Source organism: Phalacrocorax carbo, chromosome 3 (assembly GCF_963921805.1).
Source record: "Phalacrocorax carbo chromosome 3, bPhaCar2.1, whole genome shotgun sequence".
Classification (NCBI taxonomy): domain Eukaryota; kingdom Metazoa; phylum Chordata; class Aves; order Suliformes; family Phalacrocoracidae; genus Phalacrocorax; species Phalacrocorax carbo.
In genome coordinates this window covers 11,829,519-11,848,660 of record NC_087515.1, presented here as the reverse complement: position 1 = coordinate 11,848,660, position 19,142 = coordinate 11,829,519, and the positions used below count along the sequence as shown (strand labels likewise).

General features: G+C 42.5%; 1 protein-coding gene across 2 annotated transcripts in view; it reads left to right on the top strand.

The window, feature by feature from the left end:
• MEMO1 (mediator of cell motility 1) overlaps positions 1-5,318 on the top strand; it is a 29,128-nt gene extending 23,810 nt beyond the window's left edge. For both annotated transcript variants that reach the window (XM_064445851.1, XM_064445850.1), the window contains exons 8-9: positions 2,322-2,426; positions 3,748-5,318. In XM_064445851.1, coding sequence (XP_064301921.1) covers positions 2,322-2,426; positions 3,748-3,879 — 237 coding nt within the window. In that variant the 3' untranslated portion in view covers positions 3,880-5,318. The remainder of the gene's footprint in view (positions 1-2,321; positions 2,427-3,747) is intronic.
• Positions 5,319-19,142: the final 13,824 nt, after the last annotated feature.

The window sequence follows — 19,142 nt, the reverse complement described above, 5'->3', positions numbered from 1 at the left end:
TAAATATTGAAAATTATTAGCTTCATACTTCTGCTTTTTAGAAAAAAAGTAAAACACAACCTGACAAAAATGTTTCCTTTGTTCCTCAATGCCATTTTAGACTGAGAAACAAGCTTGGTAGTCTTTGCTTCTCTGCCACAATAATTTTTACAATCCAAAAGATTGAAAAGTTTCGGTGTAGCTGAATGCTGATAGGATACGCGTTAATACGCATTTCCTGTGGATTTTCTCCAATCTGTGATGTATGGAGCTTTGTTAGCATTTGCTGGGATGAACTGCATAGCTCTAAATGTTTTGCAGTGCCGAACTGTGCATTGAAATAAGCTTACTAGGCATTCTGATAAATCCATGTCCATTCATTTGAGACAAATGCTCAAATGCCTCTGCCCAGTATCTTCCAGTGACTTACAGCTGTGTAATGTCTCTCAACTGAGCAGCCATTTTCATCTTCATGAAAGGGTTTACAAATGGATAAAACACATTCTTATGAGCTGTTCAGTATCTGAATAAGTGCCTTATGCATATTTAGTTCCACTTCAGTATACAGTTGTTTGGTTCTGGTTTCTTTAGCTGTGTATTGACATGTACAATTTATGAGTAAAAGGCATGGTTCAAAGACATGCTGCTTAAACTTCTGAAATGCAATGATATATATGTAATCACTGCTAGTTAGAGAATAGCTACTTTTCTTTTTTTTGGCACTCATTTAGGTTCTATAGATCTGGAGTGAGTACAGCAATAATTACTGGCCAGGGGTCCAAACACCCTCTCCATGACCCTGGAAGAACTGAGCTCTTGCCCGCAATTGGTCAGCATAGTTTGGTTTTATTTTTCCATAAAATTTATCTCTTTATGAATTCATCTTATGTTGTTAATTAAAAGTACACAAAGGTGGTGGTTATGGTTGCTGTTTTCTAACCATCCCTGACCCTCTTGGGAATCTCCAGCTCCTCCATTCTAAGCTGTGGTCCAGTCTGAATAATTAGCGTATCTGCCAGATCAGCCAATGCCCTTGCAGAGTATTCAAAAGGTTTCGCTCTTGAGGTGGAGTCTTCAGACAGACTGACTGCTTCCTGCATTGTGATTTCCCCTTTTATCATCCACACTTTACCAAAAGCAGGAGAAGGGGTTGGGACAATTGCAGAAACCTTAGGAGAAATTCTCTCCCTTTCTGATATCAACCTCCTGTTGTTCCCATGCAAAGCGTCTGGTTTTTTTCCAGTCTTTAGGGAAAACTTTCCTGTTTCATCAGCTACATATAAGAAGCACAGCTACGTGTCTTATTGAATTAGTGAATGTCTGGAGCCCATTTACCTGGTGAAGGGAATTAATCATTTTCAGAGGAAGGAAAAACGCAAGAGGGTGGAGTCTAACACAGGCAAAATAGCAGAGCCTTGATAAAACCCAGAGGATAATTGATTTAGACTTGCTTTAAACTACTTTCATTGTATTTGATCTGCTTTGTGGGATGGGGTAAGAGTAGGCTGTATCTGGAGTTGTAGGATTCTTTTTGCTTTTAAGAATGCAAATGTTTGTATATGTGGAAGGTTTTGTTCTCCTTACATGTTCTGGTTTTTGTAGCATGACTCCATGGGATCAGGGGTCTCACTGTGTATGGAGAAAAGGATGTATACATGTGACTGCCTCATGTAAAGTGGAAGCATCAGCTCCTGGCTCTTATGTTTCTGTCGTGCACCAACTTCCTAGTGCTTTAGAGATGTTCTGGATCTGCTTTCTATGCTCTGAGCAGATGGTCAGCCTGTGCTCAGATCATCTTCCTTGCATGCTTGATGTCTAGGATACATTACACTTGCTATGTGCTTGAATTGTATGTGTGTGTATAGTGATGATTTGTCTAGGGTTTTTGGACATTCAGAAGTCCCAGGCAAGTGCTCAGCCCTGAGCTCTGTTACCAGGGAGAAGAGGTGGAGGCAAAGCTTCTTCCTGCTTTGCCCTTTTAGTAAATGTGCCTGGTTATTGCTGTACAAAATCCTACTCAAATAGGGCACCCTTGGAGGCGGGGATCAGCTAGTCTGCAGGAGGAGCTTTTTTAACATGAGCTTCACTAGTATCTGCAAAGATAGCTTCACAGATCTGTGGATCATTGACAGCTTTGGAAGAGCTCCTGCACTTTTAGTTTGGCAAGGGATGGCAACAAGATGACTACAAGCTAGAGCTCGCATGCCGAGATTCCCTTGATACCCTTGATTCAAAGTAGAGGTTTTTTCATCCTGAAGTATTCTGTGTTGCCATAAATAGGTGATGTATAAACACCTGCTTATGAATGTGTGAAGTAATAATGGCTATTGATTATTTTTCAGGGTATGAGCATTATAGAGCAGCTAGATCCTGTATCTTTTAGCAATTACTTGAAGAAATACCATAATACAATATGTGGAAGACATCCTATTGGTGTATTATTAAATGTAAGTAACTTTTGATTTGTTGAAAAATGTAACTTTTAGCAAAATGCATACATTTGTTTTCAATACAATATTGCTGGAGTATTCCTTAGTTCTAAAATGGCAACTCTTGAACTAATTTATTTTTCCAAGTGTTGTCAGCTTGGTCTCTAGTTCCCATGTCTGGCATGTAGACAAATGTATAGCCCCATTACAAAGGCTGAAGGGTTTCAGTTCCGTAAGGAAGATGAGGTACCATGTTTCTTTTGAATTTCAATTAAATACAATTGTTTGCTTTTTCTTAGCACTAAATAAGCGAACAAATAAATCCATCTCCCTGAAGAAGCACACAGTTACTCTTTTGAATCAGTGCTTGCAAATGTATATATTTTTCTGTATTGCTATTAGCTAGCTATTGTGAGTGCCTTGTAATGCCTGGCAGCATTTTTGAGTTTTCCAAATGTGACGAGAGATTGTCTCTGTAAGTATTAGTGCAGCACACTGTTAATTCATAAATTAATGGCAATTAGAATTCAGATTAACTGGTACTTTCTAGTTACTTTATTCTGCTTTGGTGATACAGTGCAGACACAAACCTGGCTTAACTTAGTTGTCTAAATTGGGTCACAGCTGCTTAACAGCACTGCTGGAGACTTGTCATATTGCTTGAGTGAATCTCACTGTGTTTTTACTGTAATTGAAATCTGAAACAGGAAGCATGTTAGCCTTTTTAAAAGGGAGAATTTAATTCTTTAGAAACATAGTGTCTATGGAGAATATATAGAGAAACCTTTTAAAGTGGAGTCTATAAAAGTTTGTATGAGTAATATCAATGTTGGGGATGCATGTAGCAAAAGTCAGTACAATGACAATTCTGCAAAAATATCCAACTCTTAATCTCAGACAATGATTAATTTTGCAGTAAATCTGAGCTAAGTTCTGTTCATTCACTTTCGCCAGCTGTCACACTTCAATAAATTATCTTGGTACATTCTTTTTCCTTAATGGAAGAAATACAATCTAAAAACTGTTAATAGTGTTGGGCTTTTTTCTGTGTTTCTGTATAAATTCCCTGTGGAACTGAAAACATTATTTCTAAAGGATCTATTTTTAAAAGGTTGTTTAGAATTGCTTTATAGAACTGTGTGGATGTACATGGGGGGTGAGAGGGTTGTCAATGAATGGAATGGCACAGAAATGGGTTAGATCCACAAATTACTTGGAGATGCTTATACTATTATGAGAGATGGTGCAAGGACCCCCAGGCAAGGGGAAAGGACTGAGAGCTATAAAATGTTAAAATTTCACTGATACCTTTTTTAAACAGCTTTTTTTCTCTCTTCAGGCTATCAACGAGCTCCAGAAGAATGGAATGAATATGAGCTTTTCATTTTTGAATTATGCTCAGTCAAGCCAGTGTCGAAACTGGCAGGACAGCTCAGTGAGTTATGCAGCTGGAGCACTTATGGTCCACTAAAGCGCTGAATGCTCAGGGATGGCACCTGCACACACTCTGTATACGGGGTCCTAGCCTAGCCCTTACAAAGATACAGTCCCTGGTCTTTGGGTATACTGAAACCTCAAACTAATAGAACTCTCTTCTTTTCTAGTAGGTGTAGTCCTTAGTTTCAACTCATTTAAAAATGCTTTCTTGTTTAGGACAATGGAAGGAAGGCTGGTATCGAAACATTTTGTGAATTTTTTTTTGGTTGTTTTGGGTTTTTTTTGGTGGGAGGGGAAGATAATGGCTGTGAAGGCATGGTGGCAGACAGTCCTTACAAATACAACATGTAAAGCATTTACCATATCCTAAATTTGCACTCTTTGCAGACCTGTGCACATGTACTCAGCTTTCAGAATAGTTTTGCAAGTTGGAAACGGAAAAAGGGGTGGAAGCTTTTTATTAAAAGGAAAAAGGAAAACAACGCATTTATAAATGATCCTGTATTAGAATATAATAAAACTCCAGTATAGTCAGTTACTACCCGTGATGTACAACAGATATCTTCTATTTTAGTTGCTAATAAAGGGCTACACAAACCAAAATAGTCTGATTTAAACTTATTGCTTTGTGTTCTGTATGTGGCTGCTTGTCATTAACATCCTTTATCCTCAGTTCTTATGCTTGATAATTCAGCCATTCTGTAAAATACTTTAAAATGTATTTTATATTTGACATTTGTAATGACTACTTCATTTACAGATTTTTTTAATCTTAAACCTGCACTACGAGTTCAGCTGTGCAAAATAATTTTAAAAACCTTTTGTATATTCTCGCTCTTTTTGTTCTACAATTATCTATAAAACAGTATCCTTTAGTATTTGATACAAATTTCTATCAGAAATAGACTTTTAATGATTTTTATGCTCAGTTTGATTATTAAAGTGAAATGGATGCAGTATTTGTATTTGAAATGACATAAAATTGAAAAGAAACAGTAGCTTGAATGATAGTTCTTAGAGTATCTATCCAGTATTCATAGGCCACAGAAGCCATACAGTGCTAAGCTCAAGCAATTATTCCACAAAGATTTAATTGGGAGGGGAAGGTAAGGCTTCTCTTTATTTTTATTTTTTATTCTTTATTCTTTATCATTTGATTGTGGGCAGAACTGTTTCATGTTCTTTAAACATCATCACATCTTAGGAGTTCTTGAACATTGTTCCAGTCAAAATAATGGTGTAATTATTTGAGTTTTTATCATTCCTGAAGGCTTCCTTTTTGTTCTAATAAGAAATGCAAAGTAGGATGGCAGTACCGGCTCATTATCTAAATGGAGATTTCGTTCCCTGATATTTCACTTGCTGCCAAGCAACCTCCTGGTCCATTCAGCTTTTCTGCATGGCAGAGGGGAATTTCAGAATTCAATTTAGATTATCTTTGAAAGTTGTGGGAGTTGCTGCATACAAAGTCTTTACATGAAAGCATACCAGACATCTTGATATTTTCTTTTAATTGAAGTACCCTTTTGCAAACAGGCACGGCTTGCACCTTAGCACAGTTGGCCACCATTTTAATAACAGGTGAATGCTCCATTTACAAAATGAACTACTTTGCAGATGTTCAGAATCCATCCCAAATGCCAAACTCCTTTGCATGTCCGTTCTTTTAGTTGCCTTATTGCTCTGCCTTGTTCGTGAAAAGTCTCAGCAGCAGACAGGGAAAACAGCTTTCAGATTACTTTTGGCAGACCAGCAGGAAGGCTGTGCAGGTAAACCTGAACAGGTAGCCAGTCTTTATAAATATTTGTCTGACTGTGCCTTATTAAAAAAGTAGTTTGATCATGAAGGTGTGGGGTTTTTTAATCTTTGGTGAATACAAGTTTAATTAGGACTCAGGTTTCTTTCAGTCTTATGCCAAATGCTTAACGTCATTATTGAAACGCATAGTTAATTGGAACAGTTAAGTATATAATTCTTCCCCAAGGTAAACACAGTAATTAGCTTCTGAATACAAATGCCTAAGTTGCATCTTAGTTCTGTAAGATAGTTTTAATAAAAACAGAGCATAACTGGAAGAACTTCAAGGAAATTGGTCAGCCATTTTGCTCAGCATAATGTTATAAAATATCTTACAGTGAAAGCACTTCACATGTAAACTGTGTAATGTATTTCAAAATAAAGTTTCTAATTAAAATGTGAATTTCTGTGCCTACTAATAATAACCAGCAATGACAGTTCAGAAGCCCACTCAGAAATCTAAAGATCTGTGAAGTCTGCCTAACTTCAGAAGGATTTGTTGTAAAAACCCTGTTTGTTTGAGAGCAGAAAATATCTGATTTCAAAGAACTGAAATTTTTTTTGGTCTTGACTTTCGGTGCGGTTGGAGGGAGTTGACTTCAGTGCTCAGTTTCCTGGTCAGTCAGTTTAAAGTGTGTCAGAAGGAAAAGCGAATAAGGAGAATTAACAAACTCCTGAAAAGACATTCACACAAGACTTACAGTTTCATTATTTTAGCTTTACCACACATCTTATTCTCACTCAAATACGCATTTGAATATAGCATTTTGGGACAAAGAAGGTCTGGTTTAGACAATGTTGAATATTCAGTTACTTTTGTGGAGGCTTCTTCTATGTGTAGGATGACTGAGCTTTGACCACTCTTCTGGTGTAATAAATCCAGGCAGGGACGTGCTTCCCATGTAAAAATTTTTGGCATTTTAGAGAAATCTTCAATATGTGAAAACATTGGTTAAAATACTCCTTTTGTTTTTCTGCTCTCATGTTGTTCACAGAAGAGCTTTATGGATTTCATTTTTTTAAATACTCTTTTAAAAAAGTGCTTTTAAAGTACTGTCTACTGAATTCTTAATTCTTCAGCTTAATGGTTTTGACATTGAAATGGAGCAGTAGGTCTTCCACTGCTTTGGGTTTCAGTCAACAGAAGCAGGAGAAAGCGCAGGCATAAGCAGCATCCCGCTGCTGGGCAGTGAGTGCCTCTGTGGGCGTTGGGATCCACCTCTCGCTTTTAACTTGAGTCTGAGAACGGGTGCCCCTCACGGCACCCGCGCACTCTGCGTGGTGCGCGTTAGGCGTAGCTACTTCAACTCTCGGCCTTCGTCAGTTCTGTTTGGCCTTATTTATTTTTAAAATCATGACTTGAGTGGCTTTGATCCAACGATATTATTTGAACTGATCTCTTTCTCCAGTGCAGTGTGCTTCCTTGGAGCCTTTGGAAATGCTGAGTTTGCCTGGGCGTTTTTAGACCCAGCTCTTGCTGTTTCGCAGTTGGGCTCATTGCTGTGTCGTGGGGGTTCTGGATATTGCTGCAGGCTTTACTCAGGAATTTGGAATTGATATCTCAAGCACTGAATTAGGGGGTTTTCATTTGACACCTGCAGATGGAGTCTTCTGGTACTTTGGCATGTTGTTTTGGTGGTTGGTGTAGGTTTTTTCCATTTCATGCTTGTCCTTTCCCCTTATTCCCTCAGGAAAAATGCTCTCCTCTGCATCAAAGGAAGCTTCGCTTTCAAATGACATCAGTCACCATGATCTGCAGTTGTTACTTCCTCAGGCTGAGTTCAGTGCTAACTAGCATCTGATTCGCTTTCAAAAATTGCCCGGACTATTATGTTCATGGAGAAATGTTTGAAGTATAAGTAACCTTTTGCCTTCCTATTGATATGAGCAGATTTCTGAAATTAAGCCTTCAAGCTAGGCTATGAAAACATCTTCAGTGTGAAGAAAAACTGATTTCAGGATCCAGCTTAGCGCACCCCAAAGATGTGAGATGTTTTGGTTCAGGGCCCACAGTGCAGCCAGATGGCCTTTTCAATAGATGGTTGCAAAACATGATTTGGAATTGGTCTGTAGGGATGAACTGACTTTATTCTTTCAGTAAAGTAAAATCTATTGCCTCTATTCTAATTGTCTGTAGAGTTTTTTAATTTCAATTTTTTTCTTATTTGATTTTGTCTAATTCTGAAAACAATTTGTCCATGCATACTGCAGACAACTTCCAGATGCCTGGTGTCATTTGGGGCTATCGTATTCCAGTATTAGCTGAAAACTCAGCATTGGCTTCTTCCTGTCTTGTCTGTGCTGATTTAGTATGTGCATTCCCTAAGGCCAGGGTCTGAGACATCTCTCCCATTACTTATACCCCAGGAATGAAAATGCCACGGTAGTGATAGCTCTAAATTAAGAAAGAGATTGTCAGTTTGCTCGTTTGCTTGAGTTTTTTTCTGTTTTGGTTGGTTGGGGAGGGGGTGAGGTGGGGTTCATAGAGGCTTGGATCTTTCTGGAAGGGGCAGAGCAAAGAGAATGGGCATAGACTGGGAAGAAAATGGTTGCTTTTCCAATTTAATGTCAGCAACTGTTCTGCTATCCTGTTTGGGAGCTGACATGGTGCAAAATATTGCCCAGTGCAGCTGTGGGCTGGATGCAGTGGGGGGCAGCCTGTTCCTGCTGCTTCAAAGGGAAGAAATGTTGGAGGTACTTTGTCAAATTTAGCTCAACTTATTGAAGCTCAAGGGTGAGAATCCTATGCTGATATCTCTAAGTTTACAGGTGAGTAAAGGTGTCTTGGCCTTTATGCAAAGGTGACAGATGGACCCCCTCACCCCCAGGTTTCAGAATTGATGTGTTTGGTTCTCGGTGGATTTAAAAGTAAATAATTACCTCAGCCCTGTGATTTCCATGAACATGAATGTAAATATGTATTCCCCACAAATAGTTCTATATACCTTTTTCAAAGCTTGTGAAACTAAAGTTATTTAATTACTGTTTTCAAACAAAAATATATCCTAACTCAAATAGTTGCACTTAAATCCCGTTAAAGAATTATGCAGGGCCTCAGATCCACTGTGAGTGAAGCTGGTAATGAAACTTTAGACTTCAGTGATAGAGTATCTGCTCTGTGTATGACAAATAACTAAATGACAAGAGGAATAAAACATTGTGTTACACATCAGCTAGGAAGCTGCCAAACCTAAACTTCTCAGATTTCTTCTCTACTACATTTTAAAACAGTGAGAAAGGATTTCTCTGAGCCTGTGACTGCAGCTTCACAAGACTGAAGGACAGCAGTGCGCTTGGGTGAAGTCACTCTTTAGGTTTAAGGTGTTCATTATACTTTTGTGCTGAACTCTTGCAGCACAAAGTGGAGTATTAGCATCTTAGTGCCTGGGCTGCAGAGGCTTGACTGAAGCTGCCAGGCTGTGTGGGCAGGTAGGGAAAGGCATCCTCTGGGATGTGTCGGCTGACACTTAAATGACTTTCCATTGGCCTCCGGGATTTCTTATAAAGATTTGAAGAGTGAGCCTTTAAGCTCAGCTGTGATGAATCAGTGTTGAGCTTGTGCATTTTTTTTTATGCTAATCTATTTTCCTTTATGATCACAGTCCAAAGAGCTGGTGTTAGAAATAACCTGTCAGTAAGATGTCTGCAATAACTGACCAGTCTGGAAATGCTGACTGGCACCACAACTACTTGCAGGGAGAAATCAGACTTTCTGCTTTGTAAGAAATGGTTTTCTCTTTGCAGGGCTGAGATGTAACCAAATGCTGCTTTCGAGCCATTCTGAAATAAACTGACTTGGTTATTGTGTGTAAGCACTTGGCTCTGGTACATGCTCAGCTTCTCATCCATCAGAGAAGTCACTTGGGCGGCAGGGCAACAGGATGCGTTGCTGATATATGCGTACTGTGTGTTTCCAAGCCAACTCTGAAGCACTGGCCTGTGTGGGAAAATAATTCCAGTAAAGTGGATAACAGATACATTGTGGCAGGCGTAAACCTGTGCTTTGTGAAAACTACAAGAGTATTCTCATCTCCACTTAAAAAAACCAACCCCCCCAAAACCGACCAACCCCCCAAAACTCAAAAAATGTGTAAGCATATTTCTAAGAGTAGGGAAAGCTTTAACCAGGTTAACCTCTATAGGAAGGCCAGGGAAGACCTGGTTTTGGAGGCTTCCTATTCCCTATCTGCAGCAGGAGACCTTGGAGAGGTGAGTGCCCTTAGCGGAGCTTGCTGGTGCAGGTGGTCCTTGGGGTGAGCTCAGGACTCCTGGTCCAGAGGGAAGGGCTTTTTCCACTAAGTGCAAGTAAAGTCTTTTCTGATCAGCAAGTCTTTTGAAAAACTGCCTTTGCTTGTACTGGAGAATGAACTTTTAAGAGTCTCTTAAACAGCCTGCTTTCTTGCAAGCAGAGTCTTGTACGAGATTGAAAGTGCTGGGGGTCAGGGATGCGTTCCCACCATCACACAGTAGTTGTCTGGAAAATGGAAGTGTCCTGCTGCTGTTACCTCTTCTTGCTTTCCTGACTACATGCTTTCCAGCTGTCAACGCTCCTCTCAAATGCAGGCCAGGTAACTCTGCTGCCATCGGCTGTCTGCAGCAGCCAGCTTTGCACCAGCGAGCATGGGGCAGCCCAGCCTTCTGCCCCCGTAACGTGGCTGCCTCGAACCGCCCCGCTTCAGCAACCCTCCCTGCAACGAGCTCTGGAAAGAAGGTGATTTCTTCCTCAGTGACTTCTGTTTGTTTCTAACCGGGAGTTATTTTGGGGAGGGGGAGGTCTGGCTGACACTAGGTGTCAGTGTCGTGCTTTCCGCTGCCTGGCTGAGCACAGTCGCTGGGCTGGAGAAATTGCTGTGCCCCAAGGAGTCGGTAGTTGCTATTACTTTTAAAATATCAGTTACAGCCTTTCGTTTTCCGGTTGGATAAATTCACCTACTGCACTACCTTTGTCACAAACTACAGTAAAAAATGGCAACGGCATCTGTTACATTTTTTTTTGACAAAGCTCATAAGCATTCAAAGTAAAGCAATGGTGCACCTCCAGCTGTGTCTCTGGACAAGGACCCTCTTGCTCTCTTGTAATCTCTCTGTGTTTCACAAGTCGTGTAAAAATTACTTGCTTGGTTTGGTATTTCAAGAAGGCTGTCGTTCGGTTAGGGGCGAGCTTGGAGCTTGGGCTAAAAGCTGAACCTACTCTCACCCTTTGAGTTGTGTGAGTAAAGGGAGAGGTTTCCCCCAGACTCCACTGCAAGTAGGGTTACAGGTAAAATGTTAAGGATGCTGTTCATGTAAAAGGTGGCAAAAGCCTACTGTGTTTCAGCAGAGTGGGCCCAAGACAGCAGCTGCAGCCGTCGCCCTGCCTGAGCTGGGGCAGCGGGATGGATGTGAGCATCCTCCACAGCATCTCCCACCTTCATGCTTTGAGACAGGGCCGTCTCCAGACTTTAGTCCACATGCTTTGGTTTGTCCTGGTATGTGGAGATGTGGCCACCCAGGAGGGAAGCCACTGGGCCACATACGGGCATCCTGTCTCTGCACAGATGCTTATTTTCACATAGCTTGAAAAAACCACCTCTGTGTCTGACAAAGCTCCCACTGAAGGCAATAGGATATGGATATTCTTAAGGGGAGATGGAGTCGCTCAAGAAGGGGGCGAGGGAGCCAGATCTCAGCTGTTGTAACCTGGGGAGAGGCTGTGGAAGGATGCTGCTGGCAGCTGTGCAGTGGAACAAAACCAGAGATGGAGAAGATGCACTCAAATTGTATCTGGAGATAAATGTCTGTGCTTTCTAACCCCAAGCAGAAGTTTCATTTATCTGATCTGCCAGTTGACTTTACAAGATTACTGTGTTCATTAAAAACGGAATAGGAGCCAAACTGCTGGTTTCCTCCCCTCCCCGCCCCTCCCCTTTTTTTTCTATTTTACTTTTGAATACTGGTAGGTTCCATTTTCTTGACACATGAGCTCTTCCATGACTAGAGTTTCTTTTAACTGAACTCAACTTATCTGAGAGAGAAATCTCAGGCTGGATCCAGCTTATTTTATAACAAAGCAGCATTCCAAAATGAAGTCAGGAGGTGAGGGACTAAAAAGTTGGCCTGGAAAAGAGGCGGGGGGTGGGGGGGAAAAGGCAATGTCCACTTTTTTCCAACTGACTCCGGCAGGAACAGAGTCTGGCCAGGGAAGACATCTTGAAATTCATATTCTCCACTTTCCATTGCTGAGTTGCTTTTGCCACTGGTGAGCATCCAGGCCCTGACACCTTGTATGGCTGGAGGACGCTATCACTAGTCCTTTCTGGGGATACGCCACTGCAGAGCTAGCACTAGTATAGCTGTGTCTCTGGTAGCAGAGATGTGTGCAAAAATGGGTGGTGTAGCTACTGTGCCTGTGTTGTATACAGCTGCTTTGCATGGGTGTAGCTGGCAGGATGCTGCAGATGGCCTTTTGCTGCCAGCTGTTGCTACTGCAGAGCTGTGTCTCCAGTGGATCATACAGGAGGAAAGATAAAGCAGAAGTAAGACACAGTCTTTTTAAGATGCTGTGTCTTTGACTATACTGCAACTCACTGTACTGAGAGAAAGGAAGACTGAAGGAAGCCCAGCTTGGCCAGGGCCAGAGAGAGTAGCTGGGCCAACACGTGCTGGAAGCAGGCCCTTACCTTAGGTGATCTAGGGCATTGCTAAGCCAAGTCCTGCATATTTCCATCTAAGGAAATTTTGCCACATCTCCAGGCAATGTATCCCAGCCTTTAGCTCGTCTCTGGGACTGGACTCTTTCAGTGGTGCCCAACAACAGAACAAGGGGCAATGGGCACAACTTGGAACACAGGAAGTTCCAGCTAAACATGACAAAAACCTTCTTTCCTGTGCGGGTGCCAGAGCAGGGGCACGGGCTGCCCAGGGAGGCTGTGGAGTCCCTTCCCTGGAGACATCCAAAACCTGACTGGATGCATTCCTGTGCCCCCTGCTCTGGGTCTCCCTGCTCAAGCAGTGGGGTTGGACAAGATGATCTCCAGAGGTCCCTTCCAACCCCTGCCATTCTGTGATTCACAGTTCTTGTCTCTGGAGACAAAATCTGGTCTGAAACAACTTGACTGTCCATCACACTGCATCCTCATTATGAGAGTGCCTTCATCATCTCTATACTTCCAGCACTGAAAGACTGGGGTGAAATCCCTGCAAGGCCTCCTTTTCTAGGCTGAATGAACCCAGTCCCTTCAGCCTTTCCTCATGTGCCAAAGCCTCCAACCCAATAACCATCTTGGTCAGCTTATGCATCCAACCCTGCTGGGCTCTCCCCAGTTTTTCAGTGTCCCTCTTGACCTTGAGGGACCAAATGAGACACAGCGCCCAGGTGTGATGTGGGATAGTTGCACCCCTTGACCCACTGGCTGCACTCTTGCTGATACAGCACAGTTAGGTACTGATATAGTCACTGCCATGGGGTATTTTTCATCAAGGGATTTCAAAATGCTTTGTAAGAATATTTTAGGATTAGCTCCCAGTTTCTGCCCTCCTGAGATTTTTCAAGGAGGTCATAGCTTCTTCAGCCCTCCCATCTACAGATCAGAAGAATTAAATCTATTATTTTTACTGCCCTCCTCCTTTTGGCATAACAGACAAATACCTTACCTTCTGCAATGTATAACTCTAGAAAAAAATTTACAGGGGAGAAAAGACTCCCTTGGAGAGTCTTTACAGGTAAAGGAACTGCAACGAAATCTTCAGGTTTCTCTTATGCATACTCCTCATGAAAGGGATTAAACTTTTTCTAAACTGTTCTATAAATGAAACAATATTTTTCTTAACTATTTCCCTGAGCAACATAACATAGACCTAAAAATGAACTCTGACTTGGTAATCTTATCAAAAAGCATATTCCAGCTGGGTGACTGCTCCACCAGATCCCTGGCGACAGGGTCACACGTTCTGCAGCAGAGCTCACCAGCCTTCTTGCCCAGCTCCACAGTCGACCAAGTGTCAAACTTTCATCTAAGCAGGGACATGTGCCTCAGTTTCCTCATCTTTAAAACAGAAACCATGGTACTTGACTTTCTTTTGCTAGCAGCAAGAGAGAAACATTAGTGACCTTCACCACAGCTACCAGGGTCCTTTTCATCCTTGCAGGCATTTGGAGAGATAGCAGTGTTATATCATGTGACACTTGCAAGGTCCACCATGCCATCCCTCATTCAGAGCCCTTGGCAGATGTTTCTCCAATGTGTCCACGAAAAGCCTCTGGTGTGTTGACCCACAGCCCCCCAGAATGGTCCTGCCAGGGCTTTGCTGCCCTTCCTGGGGGGCACTTGATTTGGGATCTCCTCTCTGCAATTTAATCCTATTTGTCTTCCTATCCCAGCAGACTTGTTAAACTCTCCCATCTCCTTTGCAGCTACTGTTTTTGAGTGTGAAAACCTTATTACACTTCTTCTCAGTTTTCTCTTTCCTGGCAGGAACAGCCTTACTTCTCTCCATCCTTTCCTGTACCATGACCAGTAGTTCTTGCTGCTTTCCTCCAGGCTGCTGGTCAACACTTCCTCAAACTGTAGCATCCCAAATGACTTATTTCTGCTGAGGCCAGACTGGTGCCAAACAGGGGGAGCATCACTTCATGTTTCACACATCTCACGACTGCATGGTGTGGCCCAGTATGATGCTCACCCTTCCCTGCAGCAGCATGGCTCTGTGACACACGCTAACACCTAAATTCAGCAGAACAGCTGTGTAGCCAGGTGTTGCCTTGTCAAATGTCTGCTCATCTGGAAACCTGTGCCAGGTTTGCACTTTCTCTTGTCCTTATGAAATTTCCTTCTGCTTTTTAGATAGTTTCTCCAGTTTGGCTAGATGATTTTGAATTCCTAGTCTGTCTCCTGTGTACTGGAAGTCCTTCTACCCTAGCTGTCATCTGAAAATTGAATTATCGTACTCTAGGCTCTCAGTATCCAAAGCATTAATGAAGATACAGTATAGTACCATGGACTGGCTTCAGTGAAATCTATGCATGAAGCACCCTTCCAGTTTGACTAGGGATTTGATGACAATTATATGAATGAAACAAATTTTCCAACCAATTCTGAACTTCCCTTATGACAGTGTCACATTGACTCAAATCATCTCCCCTTATAAGCATGCCATGTGAGAAAATGCCAAAGTCTTACGGCAGTCAAAGCACATCTGTTTCTTGCGTAGAATGATGGTTTACACTTTTATCCTATCATGGGAGGAACCTGAAACGGGTTTCATATTAGTTCCTCATTAATCTGTGTCTGCCATCACTCATCTGCTTGCCATCTTTCACGTATTTGCAAGCAGCCTAATTTGTTCTTACAGTGTTTTTCTGGGCGCTGAAGTTAAGCCAACTGGTCTCCAGTTGTCTTGCTCATCTGCCTCCCCTTTATAAAGCTAGGCACTCCGTTTGCCCTTGGTCAGTCTTGCACGACCTTGGTTACCCTCCTCAAGTTCTCAGGTAACCTCAGCCAGCTCTGAGATAGCTTCTGCCAGCGGTGGAAATACCTATGGGGAATCTCATTAGGCACAACCAGTTTGAAAACATTTAATTTATCTGAATGGTCTTTTTAGATATATTCAGATAAGTTTATCTTTTTTTTAGTACCCTGAAATGTCAGTCTTTTGATGGCAGTTCTGTCAGCTGTCCGATCACACTTGACCTTTTCTTGAACACTGTCATTATTGGCATGGATAGATTTAAGTGACAGAAACGTGGGAAGGGAAACGACTATCCAGTTCAGTAAGCCCCATCTCCAATGACCATAACATAAAACGTAACGCACAGACTATGCAAATCTCTGCTAACAAGCCAAAACCCCTTTAACAAGTTCTTGCCGGGAAGCTATTAACCTGTACTGCTGACACTGAAAAGGCAGGCTAAGCTTTTGGAGACCTGGGGTTTTTCCTTTTGTCTTTCCTTACCTCTGAGGGTTATGCTCCTACTCATCGCTGCAGCACCAGCATGCTCTCGGCTGCTGCCCTGCCAGGCAGACAGCTCTGCAAGCCTCCGGGCACCACTGTTTGGGTGGCAAAATGGGCTGTGGCTGGAAAGGGAGGCCAGGGAGAACAGTCAACAAGGCAAAAGGTGGCTGCGGTGGCCTGAGGAGTGTGGCCCTGGCGTGGGCTGTCATGGCCAAACAGCCTCTCCCTCAGCCCTTGATGCAAAGGAGAAGAGGTGCAAGGCTTGGGCTCGGTTTCCCTTGGTGCAAAGCTTCGGGCTGGTGGTGGGGCAGTGAGGAGGGAAATACAAACAAGATCTCTAGCAGGGAGCCCGCAGGATAGCGGCAATGGTCATCAGCTAAACAGTGTTATTGCAAACTTTTATACAGGTTCTTGTTCTCAATTCAAGGGGAAAGACACTTTATTCAGGGCTTCACCCTTTCCTGCAGCAACCCCCGGTTTGCTTGTGACATGCCTGTGGCTGTATGATGGCTGTGCTCTCTCTCGCTCTCCGATGGTTTTTTGCAGCATTTGCAGCATAATCCCAGATCAGAGACCCTCAGAAATGTCCCCAAGCTGTAAAAATGGGTTAATCATCCAAAAATCTCTTGTTTCCAATTCAGTAAAGTATTATACAAGCAGTCATAAATGCTGATCTTTGAAAACAAGAGCAGCTTCACATGCAATTGTTTAGTTCAACCAATGTACAAAGCAAAAATTTTCTTGGAATGCTACATTATTGTTTGTTTTTTTTTTTAAACTAAGTGGTCTGTTAAAGAGTGTTAATCTCTGACAGATGGCTCTGTCCATCTGGCACTACTGAAGAGTGTAAAAGTCTAATTTATGTGGAAAACTTATTTAAAATTATATATTCATTAGAAACAACTAAAACAACTGATCTTTTCATCCTGGAGTGCATGATAGTTCCAAAGCACCACTAATAAATTCCACTGCCAAGAAGTGGGAGAGAGTTTGCAGACAGAACTGATGGCATGAGCAATTTTTTTACTTCATAGTTGTGAAATATTTCTAAATGAAAAAATTCTATGAAGAAAAGTGCAATACCCCTCACAGACATATTTGCACAGGCTCTGGCTCGTGCTGAAGGAAGGTGCCATATGAGCATCTGCCTCGGTCTCTGGTATGAGGGAGGGCATCCCCGGTGGAATGGCAGAGTTGGAGATTCTGGCTCCGAGCATGCTCAGCTCAGTGCAACAGCTGAAGGGATGATGGTGGACCACTGTTGCTGCTTCTCTCATCAGACTAGCAACTTAATAGTCCTCCAGCCTGCTGCAAAGGGCTGAAGCTCTTGCCAGCTGCCCCAGCGGCTTGGGGTGCTGAGGGCATTGCCTGGAGAGGGCAGCGAGGGGAAGACAAGAAGAGCCCCGGCAGGGGAGAGCAGGGCTGTGCACCTGCACTGCGGGAGAAGTGGCAGGAGCAGGAGGAGATGGGGACCCTCTAGAAAGTCTGCAGAATGGCTCAAGTGGGAAGGTGAATCCACCTGAATCCAGGCTTTATCAGTCCTGCTGCTCGTGGAGCAATATTACGCATGCAGGCATCAGCTTCAGAAAAGTTAAAAAGGCAGGAGAGGCCCTGCAACAAACAGTTGCACAGGAATTTTTAATAAAACAGAAATTTCCATCTTCAAAGCATGATCCCCTTCCCATGGTGGCCTGTGTGGTGAATCCCCTTAGATTTGGTGGAGAATTGACTGGGTTGTTCTGTTGTTCTGGGAGTCTGAATTGTTATTTGGATATTTTGTCGTGCTCAGAGGATAAAGCAACACTTTGTCTATAATAAAACAAACATTTATCTGTTTTTTTTCCTTTTAGCTTCATCAAATACTTAACCTGAGAAGGAACACCTGGAAGGAACATTTTTATCTTTGCCCTAAAATAAGAAAATGTTATGTCAGTTCAGAAGAAGTTATTTCTCTCTGCAACAGGCAAGATGATTGTCTTACCTTGAGCCATGAAGGGGTTGAAGTTTGAGTACTGTTTCATGCTGAAGTAAAAATATTATTTTGTCCTGGAGATGGGAACAGAGTATTCAGTATTCCTCCAGCAAGTAGATCTATATTTAGAGTGACAATACACAAGGTTTTCTTAGCAATGGTAAATTTTTTTTCTACAAAAACAGTGTCCTAAAATTAAATCCTTAGACAAGACTGATTTGTGTTAAAAAAGTGCTTTCTCTTTTGAGACTTCCAAGTCAGGTCAGCCTTTTAAATCTGTATGGGAAAGTCTTAGATGATTTATTAAAAAGGAAACTGATCAGCCTCTTGCTATGCGATAGCAACCTATTAAAATGTATAATGTCACTAAACGTATATTTACTGGTGGTAGTTTAATCATGGATTATCTGGCAGCAGAAACATCATTTCTATTAAAGTTCAACAGGATTATTTTAAAGCTCTAGAACACACTTTATTTCCTTTTAAATGCTCTATGATTATTCCCTAGCAGTGAGAGGTAACAGCTCCAGGCTGCCCTGTTCAAAGCCGAGCCTCACTGTGCGGTGGATGTTGAGGGAAAGCCATCAGGGTGCTGGCCTCTGAATCGGAGATGGTGAAAGGGGATCTGTGGTCCGTCATACTCTGCCTGCACGACTGTCTAAAAGCCTAAGAGTGATATGGGACTGCAAGGCTGGAGCAGTCAGTCAGGGCTGCTGATGTGAAGGTCAGAACCTGAAGCTCATACTTTTGATACAGGAGATAGGTGAGGTTTGGCATCCTTTAAAGAGGACTGGAAACCAGGCATGCTGTGGCATACTGGGAAAGGTCCAGAGTTAGTGCCTTTCTCCAGACCTTGGGCACCCAAACCTGGGACCTATCCTGAGGGCTGGTGGTAACATCTTGCCTTTTCAGAACCAAACGAGGCTCATTGTATCCTTTAAAAGAAAAAAAAAAAAAGGCATTGGTGGTAATGCCTAAATTTTAAATCAGTGGTTTGAACACATCCTTAGGAAATGAGACACATGGGTTTTAAGCCTTTCTCAGCTGGAGGACGTTCAAACCCACATCAGAGAGAGTCATCAGGAAGGGCCTGTAGCCTAGGGATGAGAGCGTGCACTTGGGGCACTTGGGGCGGGTCTGCTTACACATTGCACTCCAGTCTTAGGACGAAAAAGCGAAAATAATATTGGGAACACAGATTGGAGCCTTGCTGGCCTTCTGAGTCATACTTCATCCTGCCTGGTTTCTTCTTCTGTGCTTTGGAGAGCGGCTTTTGTACTGCTTCTGCCCAAGGGAGGTGGCTCCTGACCCTTTGACAGATACTTGAAATCATTACCTTGGAAGAAAACTGCCCTGATAGAAACCTCACAGAGTCAAGGCACAGCTGCTTTGTAGCTGAGTATGAGTTACTGAGGCTGGCCACATGCTCACAGCCTTCATTTTACCTTCATCTATCACCGTTATGGTAAAAACTACTGGCACTTCATTCACCTCCACTGAAATAGAGGTCCTGAGCTCAGTGTCTCTATGTAAAAATACAAGTGGTGGTCACAACATTGGTAGGCTTTCGTTCCACACATACTGACTTAAAAGCTGAC